General features: G+C 40.7%; 1 protein-coding gene across 4 annotated transcripts in view; it reads right to left on the reverse strand.

The window, feature by feature from the left end:
- Nucleotides 1-2896: 2896 nt before the first annotated feature.
- The window catches only part of CNOT10 (CCR4-NOT transcription complex subunit 10), a 33187-nt gene continuing 20252 nt past the window's right edge, over nt 2897-15831 (reverse strand). For all 4 annotated transcript variants that reach the window (XM_050324947.1, XM_050325112.1, XM_050325029.1 and 1 more), the window contains 7 exons: nt 13401-13481; nt 8439-8552; nt 6932-7062; nt 6129-6164; nt 5908-6035; nt 4563-4638; nt 2897-3188 (listed from right to left, as the gene is read on the reverse strand). In XM_050324947.1, the coding sequence (XP_050180904.1) occupies nt 3034-3188; nt 4563-4638; nt 5908-6035; nt 6129-6164; nt 6932-7062; nt 8439-8552; nt 13401-13481 (721 nt within the window). In that variant the 3' untranslated portion in view covers nt 2897-3033. The remainder of the gene's footprint in view (nt 3189-4562; nt 4639-5907; nt 6036-6128; nt 6165-6931; nt 7063-8438; nt 8553-13400; nt 13482-15831) is intronic.

Here is a 15831-nt window from a genome sequence, read left to right on the forward strand (position 1 = left end):
TTTCTGTCAGAATGCAAAAAAGAGAAGCCCCTGCCTGAATTTGAACCTGGCTGTCTCCAGATAGTGACTGTTGAAAACTTTAACCAGAAGCATCTGCTTTGAAAGGGGAGAGGAAGAAAAAGATTGAAGTATGTTTAAAAAAAAAAAGGGGTGATACAGTGTTAAAAACTCTTAGTTGTCTGTGCTATTAGAAAAAAAATCCTCACTGTCATGACTGGAGGAAAGAGTTGTGATACTGAACTCACTGCCTGTAACTCCATGCATTTTTTTTTTTTTTTTTTTTTTTTGCCAGAAGGTTCCTGGTTTAACTTTCTGAGGTCCATTTCTAGGCTTCCATTTCTTCACCTTTGCAACCAGGAAGGAATGCTCCATCTGAGTGGCAGTGTAAATAAAGCAAAGCCCCCCCCAACATTCAGTAGGTGTCTCTAGGACTTTGTAGGGCAGACTGCCACCACAAATTGGGTAAGAGGAAAGGTGCCCTTTTCCTTTACTGCTTTGGAAAACATTTAAAAAGAAATGGTGAGCATGGATAGATGCTGTTCAAGTAAGGTGAGAATTAAGGCCAATGCCTGAATTCCCTGCATAGGTAGCACTGGAGGTGTAATCCAGGCTCTGAAAGTGCTGACTGCTTTAGCTTCTCAAAGCCGAGGTGCTTTCTGGCCCTGAGCAACTGTAGGACCCTCAGCACTGTGCATTGTTGAGTTTACTAACTGAACTCATAGCTGAGCCTGTGCTACTATCACAGGCCAGCTTGCAGTTTTACTTGGCCTTCACTTCTTTACTACCAGAGCCTCAAAGAAATAGAGGGAAGAGAAAGTGGACTGTGACTCTATGGCCAAGTCCTTGACTGCTCCCTCCCGAGCTGTGTTTTTACACTTAGTTTTTTCCTCTCTGTTAAAACTATGAAAGCTGAAAGCTATCATCTGCAATCATCCATCCCTGTCTTCGAGTCGCAGCGGGAGGGGGGGGAAAAAGAGTGCGAAGGTGCTGTGGTGACTGCAGCCGCCCTAGGGCAGCGGAGCAGGCGGTGTAGGGGAGAGCTGGGGCTGAAGGCTGCGGCTCACATGTAAATACGGCTGCGTTATCTGGGGAACAACTGCATCCTTCACCGAGCCCGAGCCCGGGGGGAGCGCTGGGTGCCTCTGGGCCGAGCTGGCCCCTGCTGGAGCAAGGCTTGAGCATCTTTTGCATGTGAATGCCCCGCATTCCTGGGGGGGTGGGGAAGGGCAGTGAAGAAGAATATTCTCTATTCAGGGCCCGGGACCACACAGGGAGCATCCTTAACCTTTTTTTTTTTTTTATTTCATCAGTCAATCTACTGTGACTTGAGGGATGTATCAGGTCCCTTTCTTCCTTCTTTCAGAAAAGTGATCTCTACCTCTTTTTTACTGATTTTCTTTTTAATTAGTTTTTAAAATTCCTACTATTTCTAAACTGCTTGGCCCTACCCGAGGACAAGGTGTGTGCCACCTCCTGCGGTGATACCAAGTTACTGAAAGAGGCAGCTACTTGGTCGTTGCTCTGAAAGGCACAAAAAACAGAGATGCCCGTTACCTAACAGGAGGGTGAGTTGCAGGTCTCAAGCTTGCTGCTGTGCTGCTTCCTGCTGGAGACACACCTCACTGTGCTCATTCCACAACTTGTACATTGTTCAATACTCACTGTTCTGCTTCTGTCACTTGTGGCTTGTTTCTTCAAGGTCGAGGATACAAACCCAAGACTGTCCTGCTGCCTTCCTCTGCTGCACACATCTGAGTGCAGAACTTGCAGGCCTCACATCCCAGGTGCTGCTTGGAAAAGTGATTTTCTTGGCGGTGGCTGGAGGCAAAGTACAATGCCAGCAGCGCGGGGAGATAAGGTGTTAGCTCAGCTCTATCTTGGAGATTATCAGGGCAAAGGCTCAAATAGCTGAAATGGCACAAAACAGCCCAGGAGGGAATGTGAGGAGAGGAGCTGGGCTCCATGCTGGGCCAATTATCTCATGCCCACATTAAGTCCCAAGGCAGGACAGCTCACTGCTTTGCCTATGCTTGCAGTGACTAACCCGAGAGTCCTTGATTATGCTGCCATCTTACATGCAACCTCTTGGTTTGAGTAAAAGGCAGATAGTTATTTTTTTTTCTTGGGAGGTATTCCTCTACAGTGAACACTGCATTTGAAAAAAACACAAAACCACATAACAAACCCAACCAGAAAACAGAACACCTTTTTCTTACAGCCAGGCACTTTTCCACTGTACCTGCACAATTACATCTTTCTTTTGGGCAAAGAAAACCAGGGAGAAGAAAACTAACCAAAAAAAGCCAACACAAAGAGGCCCCCAGCCAGCTAAAGTGCTACTGTTGCCCAGCACTGGTTCTGCCCTTGCTGATCTATTATTTCGGCAAAGAGCCTTTAGTTCTTACCCCTGTGTTGCTGCAGAGACAGGAGGAGCAATCTGAGTCCCTACAGTGTGAGGGAAGCACTGTTGAAGGGGCATTCACCTACCAGCACAGTCCCACCCAAAACACCCTCCCGGCATCACACAAGTACTCTCTCTCTCAGGCATCATCCACCCCCACAGCTGAAGAGGCAGCTTCATCGACAGCAAGGCCCCAACTCCCAGCTGCTGCAGGGCAGAGAACTGTAGCTACATCAACAAGTAGGGCAAAGGCCTCTTTGAGGAATATCATGGCTCATAGGTGTTGCAACACAGCAGCTCAACTGCTCTTTCAAGAACTTTAGTTTAAATAAATGATTTTCTCCTTCCAGTTACTTCCCTCCCCCTGTTCTCTTCAAAAAGAGCTGAATTACACACTGGGTTAACCAATTCTTCTTGGTAGTAAGTAAAATGCCACTCCCATTCAAAATAGATATCCCTCTCTCCATTGTTCATGAAATAACCTTTACAAACAAGTGTTTTTGTTTACACGTTTTATTAAAAATTTACATAAACACACTCCAGCAATTGGGGTATTCTGGTGTCCTAGGTTAAAAAAATATACAAAATCCCAAGCCCTCATGGGCACAGCAGCAGCAGGTTGAAGAACAACCTCACTTCCTTTGAACAGTGGTGAAAGCTGGCATCTGAATGGGCTGGATTGAGTGGACTGGCTGGAAAACAGGCTTTTTCCGCATGTCAGAGAGTGTTTTCACGGAAGGGAGCAGCTGGTTCCTCTTGATGATCTGCAGTGCCAGCTGCGTGTTACCTACAAGACAAATTCAATTAAAAAAAACCAAACCAACATTTTATGACATATGAATCGCTGTTCCAGGGACAGAGCACACAGGCACCAGCAGTCTCCCTAGTCAGTGAAATGCTGACATGGTCATGAAAAGCATCAGACAACAGTTAACTTGAAAAAAATACTTCTGCTTGAGTCTACCTATTCTGAGCTGAAGACATCAAGTTTTTACCTCAGAGCTGCAAGATGCCAGAGCACCTTCTATATTCCTGAAGGGTACCTCTTCCCTCTCCTAGCTGACTCTAGATCTCACACAAAATGCCCTCACATTTTGACATTGCAGACAGTGATGCAAATGTTGAGAGTATATATAAAACATTTTTAAAAGAAGAAATCTGATTTTCAACTGTATGCATGGCCCATCAAATAAACAGCAACATAAATGGAAAACCTATTCTTTGTTAAAAATTAAACCTGCACAATTCAGGAGAAAAGATGCTGAGTTTTGAAGGAATATTTCTCCCTCTCACAAATACTTTTCTTTCACTAAAGTTTTAGTTTCAGAAGAGATGCACCATTTTGTTGTCATTTACAGAACAAAAAATGTCTTTGGCCTTTTTTTGCTATATACTTAAAAGGGAGTGGGAGATGTAAATCCCACTTTCTACTCTCTTCTGCTCTGTACATCTTTTTGCAGAAAGAAAGGTTTCCAAAATTCCAACTTAGAAATGTCTTTGTAAGAAAAGCTTTGCAGAAGTCTCAATTCCAAATGCAAATACTCAAATCCTCTGCCTGCCTGCAATGCAAGACAACTGAAGGGGAACAGAACATTTTATAACACTTGGATATTAAGCCCCAAGGAGCACAGATCTGCAACCAGCTTCAATCAGCAGCTGCACCAGTCTGCTCACTGCAAGATTCAGATGTAACCTTTCCAGTTTCCCATTACATCGAGTTTTTCCCCCATACAAACACAGTGAACCTTCAAAAGGAAGCATTTTGGAAGAGTGAGTTGTCAATATGACAAGCTTTGCTGCCATACTTGCTACATAAGGCCTTGACATGGCTTCTTTGGGAAACTGGATTGTGGTTGTCTTTTAATGGAAAGCCTTTCAAACCCTCTTCATAGTATAAACCTCAGCAAGGGTTTTACTAGCCTGTCCAAAACTGCACAAAGTATAGAAGATTTCAGTTTGGGCAGTGAATGTTTAGGAAATCTGGAGTAGGTAAGAATGAGATAGCAATAAACTATGGAAATGAAGGTGTGGATACATGGATCCATAGCTGTCTAAAATGGAGGCACATTCAAAATACTGGCACATTTCTCTAGGAATGATGACTACTGCCCTCTCCCCTTTGTATCCAAAATTTAGGTTGACAGAACGTATCCAAACTTACCATTCTGTAATTCCAGATATACAGCCAGCAGGATAGCTTCTGGAGGGATCTCTTTGGGGTGGATCAGCGAAGCAGCCTTATTGAAAAAGAAGAAGGTGGGGAGAAAAAGTGTTTGAGAGAGAGATCCAGCACAAAGAAAGTGTCCCTTGACAAGATTACTACCACCATCTTAGGTAACAAAACCAAGGAAAACAATTCATTGCACGCTATCAAGTTTAAGCACGCAAGGAGAGACCACAAGATTATCTGCACAGCAAGATTGTTTCACGCTAATTAGCAGGACCATCTGCTGTGTGCTTATGTTCCTGTACATCTGTAATTCTTGGGCCGGCCTACTGTGGTTTCTTGGTGAGATGACAGGTGAAAGAGGTAACCTCCACTGCTCCAAAGCTCAGAATATAATAATAAGGATCATTTGGTAGCTTTCCAGATACAACTATTTTTCAGCTGTGAAGTCAGTGAATTTGTTGTAGATGCAGAGACCTATACTTTACATCCATGGGGGGCCTTGCACTCCTTTGGGCTTTACACAGGTGCTACAGAGCCCGAGCACAGATACCTGCCCCATCATAAGAAGCCTCAGGAGGAAAAAGGGCTGGACAACTGCCTTAAGTAATTGAGAGCCTCACAGAATTTCAATCTGTTCACCTACACAACTCATGTGAAGTAATTTGGAAGACTGCTGTTGCAGTTGGTGGCTCAACAATGCACCCAAATAGTCTTCCTGACAGACAGGAATGGCTGCAGAAAGGGACAAACATCATCACTGAGAGAGTGATGAGTCTAGATGAGTCCCAGCCATGAGAAAGACCAAGTGACATGACACAGGCTAAGTGAAGATAGCATTTCAAAAGCAGTACTTGGAAATTCTTGGGACAAGAGGCAGACAAGGAACATTCTTCTAGTAGAATTGCAGTTTATTCTCACAACCCTAAAGATAATAGCTCTGATGGTGAGTTATTAACTAATTAGGGAGAAAATCGCCTCTGAAATATAACAATTACCATTGGACTATTAAAAAATCCACAAAAAAATCCATACAAGCAAACTTAGAAAAAGTGAAAAGGTTTCCTAGTCATATTCCACTGTTTTAATATGACCTAAGGAGAAAAAAAAACTTCCTATGATAGTGCTGAACTTTTTACACAAGTAAGAAATTTGGAATCCTTCATTGTGTGTAACTAACAGAGACTGGTTCATAAAGACAGAAGAGAGCTACCACCTCAGCAAAGTCCACAAATAAACCTGGGCTACGAAATCACCAGTATTTACTGTGATCTAAATGGCACTTTGAAGGAAGTACATTTGTCCCATTTAATGCTGCCTTGAGATTTGTTTGTCCTACCTGATGAAGACACTTTCGAGCTTTGTCATATTCACTCCTCAAACAGTAAGCACTTCCAAGGTTAAATAACATCATTGTTCGTGCAGACGTGACCGAACTGGGGTAGCACTGTGGGGTCTGCTTGCCAGCTGCAATAAAAAAGATTTTTTTTTCTTACACTTTTATTCCGAACTGGCCAAGTAAATTCTTGTACTCTGCTGAATGCAGTGGCTGGTACTTACAAGATTCCATTGCCTCATTCTCTCCTTTGTCAGACCCTGCAATGGAATAGAAAAAAAACACAAACCACAAAAACCATCATATTCTGTGAGCTTTTTTAAAGCTCATTACAAAAATAGTACAAAGATACAAATTTGCTTCTCTCTTCACAGTCTGACATTGAAGAGGGAAAATATATCAATTTGCTCAAGAGTTTATGTCTCTTAAGACTTCCTATCCTCAATGTTTCGGTTTTAGATTTGCAGGTGAGTACAGTGAAGTTTATACTGTAGACATGTCAATGAAATCAGAGCTGCTGTAGACTTCATTATACAGATGGACTCTGAAGTATTTTTCTCTTACAGAATACACACTCCCATCAAGAAAATTAAGATACAGATTAACTAAATTCTCCCCACTTCTATCTCTTACTAAAGTAGACCTCACTGGTACTCCAAAGCCTGGTTTAGAGACTAAAAAGCTGGAAGAGACAGTATGAAGCCCAAACTTAACCATAACTGCACGTTTCTCAAAAACAGCTTTCTGAAGTTGCCTTCAAACAAGCCACAATGCTACAATATACAGTTCTATTTACACTACAGAATTAAGCATCTCGTAAGAGCAGGGGAAAAAACACACCAAACATGAAGTAGAAACTAAAGCCAGGAAACTGAAAACTCAACAACAGAAACACAAACAACCCTCCAACCCCGAACAACCTATGGTCTTAAAGTGTCTTAATCATCATGATATTTGTGTCTAGAAAGTTAGAGCAGTAAGGCAGCTGAAAGCATAACCAGCTGTAATGAAGTGTGGGTGCATTAACCTTGATCCTGCTCATTTGAAGAGATCCCGAGGGAAACATCAGTGACATTCTCAGGGTTCAAGTGAGTGATGGCATCAGATATTCTGTCTAGAGAGATGAGAGCTTCTGCCGCATACAAATGCCCGAGAAACCTACAACAGCAAAGGGTCAGGTACAAATATCAGCACAGTAATCCCCACAGTTTGTTATGTAAGACAAACTGAACACAGTTTTTAACATGAGCACATGGGAACTATTACTTGAAACACTTGCATGAAGTTAACTTGCTCATAAAGTATTGTCATAATACCCAGTTCTACCATTTACTGCTTTTAGGCACTAAAGCTGTAAAAAAAAAACAAAACAAAACTGCACGTCAGTAAAGACAATTAATCCATGCACAGGACTTGCCATTCCACAAAGGAAGTACCTTGGTATGGCTTTATGTCAGAAAATTAAAAAAAGCCATCCCAGAATACAGACATATCTATAATTAAAATTGTTAAATTACTTCAGATTCAATAAAAGAGCCTATTTTCCTGGGACCAAGACATATGGCTCTTTGTCTTTGCGAAAAACCTGTCATTTAGCATTTTTTGCATTACATAATGGTAACATAAAATTATGTGTTACCTTGCAAACTCCTCAAAAATCTTGCTTGTACAATGACTGTGCAAAAAGATGAGCTCCTGCAGTAGTCTGAAGTGCAGGAGCCAAAGAATTTAACTGGCATGGACCATTATCAAAGTATACTGCCAGCATACAAAAATAAGCAAAAGTTACCTTGCCTTCTACAAGTACATAACCAGTTTTGAAAAATATTGACTACCTTAAAACCCCTGCTATATTTTACCCTGTGTATGACATAGGTATTAAACGGACAAACGAGGTCAGAAGGATGGGGCTAAAGCTGCCTTTTTTGAATTTGTAGAGCTGTATGAGAACTGGTGGGTAGAAACAGAATGAGCTTTGAACATCCTTCAAAAAATACAGTGCCAAATGAGAGCTGAAGGGGAGAAACAGAAGAATGGAACCTATATAAGCAATGGTAGCAGGTGAAGTGACAGTCCTGCACACACAAGATCTGGAACCCAAGAGACCGAGCAAATCTTGCCCTCCAAGGCTGTAGTTTCATAGTGATCTTTCAGCAGCATGCTGGTTTGGGCTGGTTTGCCTACTCCCAGCTGCACGTTCCTGCCCCTTGTGCAGTGCCAACACAAGCACGTGCAATCCCACAGTGAATCACGACAGAGACCTGATGGTCCTGCTGTGGCATGGGACCCAGAGCTGGAAAAACAGCAACAAAAGCACCAATAGATTCCGAATTACATGGAATTCATACACAAAGAAGGGGATTCATGTTCCTGTGTGTCAATGGACATTTAGTCAGGGCTTCAGCAAGCAGGCCAAGCAATTATTTGCATCAGATACAGAATTGGCAAGCAACTACAGACATTTGAAGCTTCAACTCAGAACTCTCCAGCAAAAAGAAGGGCTGAGAAAGAAGAAATTACCCCATCAGACTTACTTAAGAGACCCTGACAGCTTTGGTTGCTGAAGAAGTTTATCTGCGTGATTCAATGCCATCAGGTTATCCCCCAAAGCCAGCGCCACGTAAGCACTACATGCAAGTATTGAGCACCTGGAGGGAAACAGAGGAAAAAAAAAAAAGAAAAAAAAAGGCAAGGGGAGAAAGTCAATATTTAAATGAAGAATTCTGCAATTCCAAATGCAGCTTTTAAATTTTCTTTCTTGTTAAGTGCTAAAGAAATAAATTATAAACATTCAATAATCACTTAAAGAGTTGGTGTTCATTATCTAGGGCTCAATTGTTCTACAGTATAAACCAAGGATCACCATGGTGTGCTAAGTAAGATTTTGCAGTTTTGATCATAAATATCAGATTAAAAAAAGATGGGACTTCACCATGTGTCATTTTTCTCATGGACAGTTTCCCTTTCTTACACTCTTATTACTGTTTTGCCTTCGACTCTCATTTGTACTTCCCTGCCCTCACCTTCTCCTGCAGCAAAGGGTAGCAGGTTTTTAGATGCCTGTAAGGCACAGCCTACAGACACAGTAGCAATCAGTTAAGCTGTAACAGATTTCACTCTTCTGTTGTACAATGTCTTCACAGAGGGAGACAATAAACACTGGAGAATTTGGTGTTTCCAGTTTTGTGTTCAACTGAGACCCATAACCTGGTGCCAAGATTCTGATTGATCTGTGGCATTTGGTGCTGTCACAGACTTTCTTGTCTTTCCAAACCCACAAAATCGCTGGCAGTTCCTGTAACAAATCTGAACTACTCACATTTTCCACCTTCAAACAATAACCCAACGTCAGGATGCAATCATTAGGCCAAGCTTCTATCTTGGTAATAACTCCCCCCCTCCCCAAACACAGCACTTGGGGATATTTTCCACTTGGGAAAACATCATTCAGTGCAGGCTGCCTTGTCCTCAGGGCACAAGCCTCTGTCCACAACACCCTGCTGTGAGCAGGACTCTGTTCTTCTCCAGGGAGAACAAGTGGATCCTCTGACTGGGGTCTCACGTTGGGAGCGGTGGGAGGAGAGCCTTCGCCTCTCCCGCTGGTAGGCGGGCTATTATTATGCCAACCTTCTGGCAACTGTCAAGCCCACTTTTGGTCCAGCAGTAAGTCATGTAATTCGTGGCAGGACCTGGGGTGCCTTTATTCCCCTTTCCCAGGAGGCATGCTCCTTAATTATGCACAAGCAGGATAAGAAACTTCTCCAGTGTTTCTCCCTACCCCCCACTTCCTCTCCGCTGTGCCCAGATGTCACATCAAATGTGAACACATACAAAGCTTGAGAGAGGGAGAGGAAAGCTTCCCCCGCTCAAGTCCCAAACCTAAAATATTTCTGAAAGGTTGTGACTGGGGAGGGGGATGGAACTGGGAAACAAAATCTTTGTAATAACAGCCTGCTTCTAACTAGCCTCTTTTTGTCTCTGCCTCAAGGAAGCACAGTGCAAATCAGCAGAGATGCTGAGTGTCACCAGCAAAATGCTCTTAGATAAGTCAGGCCCCACAGAGTTAGTTGCTACTGCCCTTTACATCAATGTGTTTTATATTTCCCACGACTTTTTTAAAGCCTATTTTTATTTCTGAAAGTGTAAATTCAATCACAAGACATGTTCCCATCACACAATAGGCAAGTCCAGCAAAACTGAAACCTACTCCTCTGCTCTAAGGACTCGTCATTGTTAAAGCTACGTAAGAGTTGGCAAGACTCTTCAGTAACAGCCATCTAAAGGGGGAAATATCCAGGTTTTCTCCCTGCAGTAGTGTTCCTGCACACTTGGATCCATTGTTGAGTTGGCTGAACCAAATGCTCAGGAGAGCTGACAGCTAACCGGAGCAGAAGAATTGCACCACAAGGGAAAAGACAAACTAGTTTTTCACCCCGGTCAGGATTCTGACAAAACTCCACAGGTCGCCTTTGAGCACGGCAGACTTCCAGCATCACCGAGCCTCTGCATGCCCTAAATAAAACTGCCTTTGCAGTAGGAAAAAGAAAAATGTTTTTTTTAAACTGCCAGATTATGTCAAACAGCCTCTTGTGTAGGTCTAGGCAACAAGATTTGTCAGCCCACACAGACTGCAAGTTTATGGAACCTGAACTCCACATCTGACTTGCCTTATTTCTCAGGGAGAGGGTGAGCCAGAGCCAATCTAGTTCTTCAAAACTTACCAAAAATGACAATTCTAAACCATTTGAGAACATCACTAACCTGAAATAATTTCAAATAGCTAACTAAGCACAAGAGTGGGTACAAACTATCTACTTTTTATGTTTCAACACAAGCAAACAATATAAAATATTAGGAAATACAGGATGCACACTTGTGCTTACTCAACGGGGAAATTCAGCACCAGCAAAGGGGAGATGGGGAAGAACTACAGTGTCTGAGTGAGGAAGAAGAGTGTGAAACAGCTACAGGTGATGATCATTGTAGGCTTCCAGTATTGTGAAAGGGCCAAACAGACCACTGCAATGGAGAAATGAGGTAAAAATGGGTAAGTATGGAGAAGAGGTAAAACATACTGGTGGGCAGTGATAATTCTTACAAACTTAGGTGTAAATTTATTAGCAATGTCAGTGATGTCCCTGGAATACCACATACAATACTAGGTATATGCTTGAAAAATGTAAGTAAGTAAATAAAATAAATAAAAGATAATGATGGACTTGAAATGGCCAATGGAAGAGTCAAAGAAAGGAAAAAAAAGGGGTAAAATTGGATCACATGCCTTATAGCAAGGGCTTACAGATCAAATCTATTCAGCACGAAGTGGGTGACCAGATCATTCCTTTATTTCTAGCTGCTTTGAAGGGTAAATTTAACGTTCTCACACAAAGACCTTCAATTTAGGGAGGTAAGAAACAATCTTTACTCTTGAAGCACCCTAACAGTGTTGGGTTGTTCTGGTGTGCTGAAACATACACAGGCTGAGAGCAGAACCGGGAACTGGATTCTCAGAGGATGAGAGGCAGCAAGGAGAAGAATGGTTTAGAAGAAACTCAGAAGGAAAATCTGCAGTTTCTACTTTGAACACATAAATTCTCACCAATGTTTGGTGTACTCAGACGTCTGCTTGTTGCTTTTAAAACCCTGCAATTGAATTGCTGCTTATTATGAGAACACTCTGTTCAATGAATTTGTGCATAAGTACCAAACAATGCATATGACATGTAAACCTTTTCTAGACGATATTTTTAATTTTTTAAGAACTGTTCAGGAGTAAAGTTAAGTCAGTCATTTTGAACTCTTACCAGGATGTGCAACTGCACAAAATCATGAAAAAAAGGCACTTAAGTTGCCTGTTTCAGTTCTAGAAGCAATAGAGGTTTCTCAGTCCAGTGACTTAAGAGGGAAAAACTGAATTCAAAGACACTTATTCCTTAGGATAGTCCTTGACAATATCCAGAATTTTTTTTCCTAATTTTCTCATTTAGCTCCTTAGTGAGCAAGACTACAGGAACACTCTAACTATATACATTATATACATATAAGACTACTATTTGAGTGTAACATACTTTGCTTTTCAAAACTATCTTCAGAAATTTAGAAATAGTTTCAGCAGAATCACTTCCAAGGGATGCCGAGTCCTTGAAATTAAACCAAAGCAAGTAGTGCAAAAAAATAAATCAATGCTTTTCCTTCCCTTATATGATATGATGTTCTTGCATCAAGCAGTGTATTTCTTGCTAAACTGATAGGCTTTTTCTGATGTTGTCAGACTTCATCAGGAGATAACAAAAGCTGATTGTGAAAGAAAAGACTATGTATTTAAAAAAAAAAATCACAAAGTGACACCACGTAATTTTGACACATGGCAGCTACATTTTCAACAGTCAGGAGGAGAAAAAAAAACACCAGACAACCCACAAAACCACAACCAACCCACATCAACGTTTTTCTAATCCAGCGCTTTCTATTTCAGGTAGCCCACTCTTGCACCACTTCAGAATAAATAATCAAGGTCCCAGTAGCATCTCCTCGCAGATTCCTTCTGAAGTGCTTCTAAGTGAATACGAGCAGATTTGCTACACACAGGGAGCAAAGTAAAGGTTAAGCTGGTCATTACGAAACAGGTTACCTGGAGCTAGGCTGGAACAGAGTGTTTACTCAAGAGTTCAAGTGGGAAATTACTGTATGAAAAACAGTATATAGAAACTTAAAACAGATTTCTTTTTTCTTAACAGGTGCAAGCTTTATAGTAAGAGAGATTTTCAACGGGCTGGCAGCCACCTGGAATAACTAACATTGCCAGCAAATTATAATCTTTCTGTGGAAAAGGAAAGAGGCTCCAGATAATGTGATACTTATTTAGAGACATGCAAGATACTCTGTTTGGAGAACACTCTAACTGCTGAAAAAGTAGTTTAAGGATCTTTGGGAACACAAAAAAAAATCTACAGTCAAATTTTACCAATGTTGTTCCATGGTAAGGAAGTCAAATGCCGGGACAGAGACATTTTTGTGCAAACTGGTGAAAGGAACACCTTTCTCATTGGTAAAAGCAGCTGTGCTGCTTTCCACTTTCTTTTTTTTCCCCACCCAACAAGCATATAATGTGGGGAATGAATTCCAAACTAGCCTTATCATGCTTCAAAGGGACAAGGTACCATACGGTAATTCCCATCCCCTTCCACCAATGATGACAGCCATTGTCAGGGTTTTAGCTTTGTTGTTTATGGAACTTGATACTAGTTTTGCCCAATATATAGTGCCAAACTTCCAACAGTGGGATCAAACAGACTTATCTACCTCCTAAATTGAAAATTCTGGATGGCTTCTACTTGTTTAGACTCAAAGCCTAGAAGAAAGGAAGACACATATTTGTAAAGAGATTATGCCTAAACAGCTACAATTCAAGGTGTCGAGTGCCTACAAAAAAAGTTGGAAATCACAGTTTAGGAAGAGGCTCATTTAGTGGTGAGTATTTTATATTATTTACTTGCCTTAAATTCTCTAATTCTTGTTTCTTCAAAGGCGAAGAAGGAGGAGCTGCAATGAATTTATCCCCTTCATGACTTTTATTGCTAGAATAAAAACAGTGTATTAATTATAATGAATGACTTATTATAGTAGTTAATTAAAAAATTCTCAGTGTAAAAAGCATTGGTATTTATTCACTCCATTTAAAAGGACATAAATTCTGCAGCCTAAAATACAGGGAATTGAGGCTATGCAGAGACTGAGGTTTGTGCTCTTATTCTAACCGTTCTATTTGAGAAGGAAGAAGTGAGACATTTGCTGGAAAGGATTTGACTGACAGACCAAACAACCCACACCATTCTCCACAGCCTTGAGCTATTTTTGAAGTTTAGTGTAGGATAAGCATTTTTAACTGGAGGGACACAGAATTTGCTGCATTTGTAGCCTCTTTTCTTTCAGCCTGGAAGAAAAGCAGTAAACTAGTTCTCTCTCTAGACATCTCAAAAACTAGTTACATAAATATTCTAGAAAGATAACCCACAAACTACTACAGCTTTTTTTAGACTTCTAGCTCCCTTTATTTTTATTTCAAAATGTCTTTTCTAAGAAATAAAATTCCACTGTCTTAAAAATTAGGCTTGGCTTTTTTGGGGGACCACATTATCATTCTATTTTAAAAGTATGAAACTTCACTCTCCAGTAAGCTGAAAGAGCTTCCTGGAATGAGAATTGAAGAGATGGATAATAGCTGTACCTTGATAGAGAGAGACACAAGGTTTGGAAACTGATAAAAAAAATCAGAATTGAAATCCATCCACTTAACAAGAACTTTTTAATTGATGAGTTTTGTATCTGTCTATTGCAAACAGGTAAGATAACGCCAACTTAGGCATTCAAACCAGATAGCAAAAAAACTCCAAGGAAATCTATACTCAAAACTGCTGTAGAGTATACACTTCATGCCTTTGCAAAAAAATAGATTAAAAAAATTCCCTTAACCACTAAAAGTATTCACTGTTTTCTTGTGAATAAGAGAAGAATTTGCCTTAAGAGTCGGCCTGCTCAATTAGTGGGATTTGCTTCAAAACCATCCTGTTCAATTAGTGTGATTTTCTTCAAATGCCTTATATGTTTTGCTGTTCTCTCACAGAGGTTCCCTTGTCAGAAGAAACAAATCCTTAGAGAACCTTTCAGAATGTGACACACAAATTCAAGAACAGCCTCCTTTGTTGTGGATATTTTGCAATTGGCAGTGACCACTGGGAGATATGAGGGAGTCCTTTCTTTAGTTTTTTTTCAGTTGAAGAAGCATCTGGTTTTGAAAACAGAAGGTAGTAAAGGATCTTCCTATACAAGGCATGTTTTCCTTTCTTCACTCCTACAAAAATAAACAAAACCCACCCCAACAAAAAACAAAAAAGGAGGTTTTGTCTGAATAAGGGCCACCATTTTGTTTTCATCACTGCTTCTTAGTGAGCCCAATAAGCTTAAAATTGAAGTCACATTTAAACAAGAGAAGCTTCATCTCAATAGGCTGCATACATACTTGCCAGGGGAAGTTAGTTCACAACCTCCAACCTCAGCAAAGAAAGAAAAAACAAAACCCACCACAAACACACAAACCCAACCAACCAACCAACCAAAAGAAACCCCACCAAAAAAAACAACCAAAAAAATATAACACCCCTCCCCCATGAAAAACCAAAGCCAACCAACCAAAAAAAAAAGTCTCAAAAAACCAAACCCAATGAAAACCAAAACAACAACAACAAACCACAACCCCCCCAGACTTTCATAAATCATTGGTCACTTTACAAGATAAACTGTAACTGGGAAAATAAAGGGTTACAGAGAATAGCTTTCAAATACTGTTGTAGCAGTACCAGCCACTGATCCCCAGCCATAGTCTATGGCCAGGCAACTTCTGAATATATAAGGATGCACTTTGTGCCTATGCCATACAGCATGTGTGCAGTAAATCCTGCCATGTGACAAATGGATTTAAACTTCTTAAAATTTATCTGTACTTGGGTCTGACAAAAACATTTTGTTTTTTCATTACTCTCTAAGTAGTTCAAGTTCTAACACACTTTCCAGATTAATTATTGTAACACTTTCCCTTTCAAAATGGTCTTTAATGAAAGTGCAGACTGTGCTCAAAGTTACTCTTCAAAAGGAAGGCCAGAATGTATCAGGACTGATGCAAAAAATTAAGCAACAGCTCCATGTTGCTTTCCTTCTTACCTTCTAAATCTCGTTTCCCATTTCTTGTCTAAAACAAACACAACAAAGCATACTAGGGTTGATGAATGTCAAATCTGATCATGGGAAAATGTTTACAACTGAGTTGCTAGACATTTATATATATATATTGAATCAAGTACATGGTGCACGTGCGCACACACACTAAATCACTGTAACATGTGAAACTTCACTTACAATTAGAGAAATACC

Source organism: Myiozetetes cayanensis, unplaced genomic scaffold (genome assembly GCF_022539395.1).
Source record: "Myiozetetes cayanensis isolate MyiCay16 unplaced genomic scaffold, myiCay2020 scf1, whole genome shotgun sequence".
NCBI classification, from domain to species: domain Eukaryota; kingdom Metazoa; phylum Chordata; class Aves; order Passeriformes; family Tyrannidae; genus Myiozetetes; species Myiozetetes cayanensis.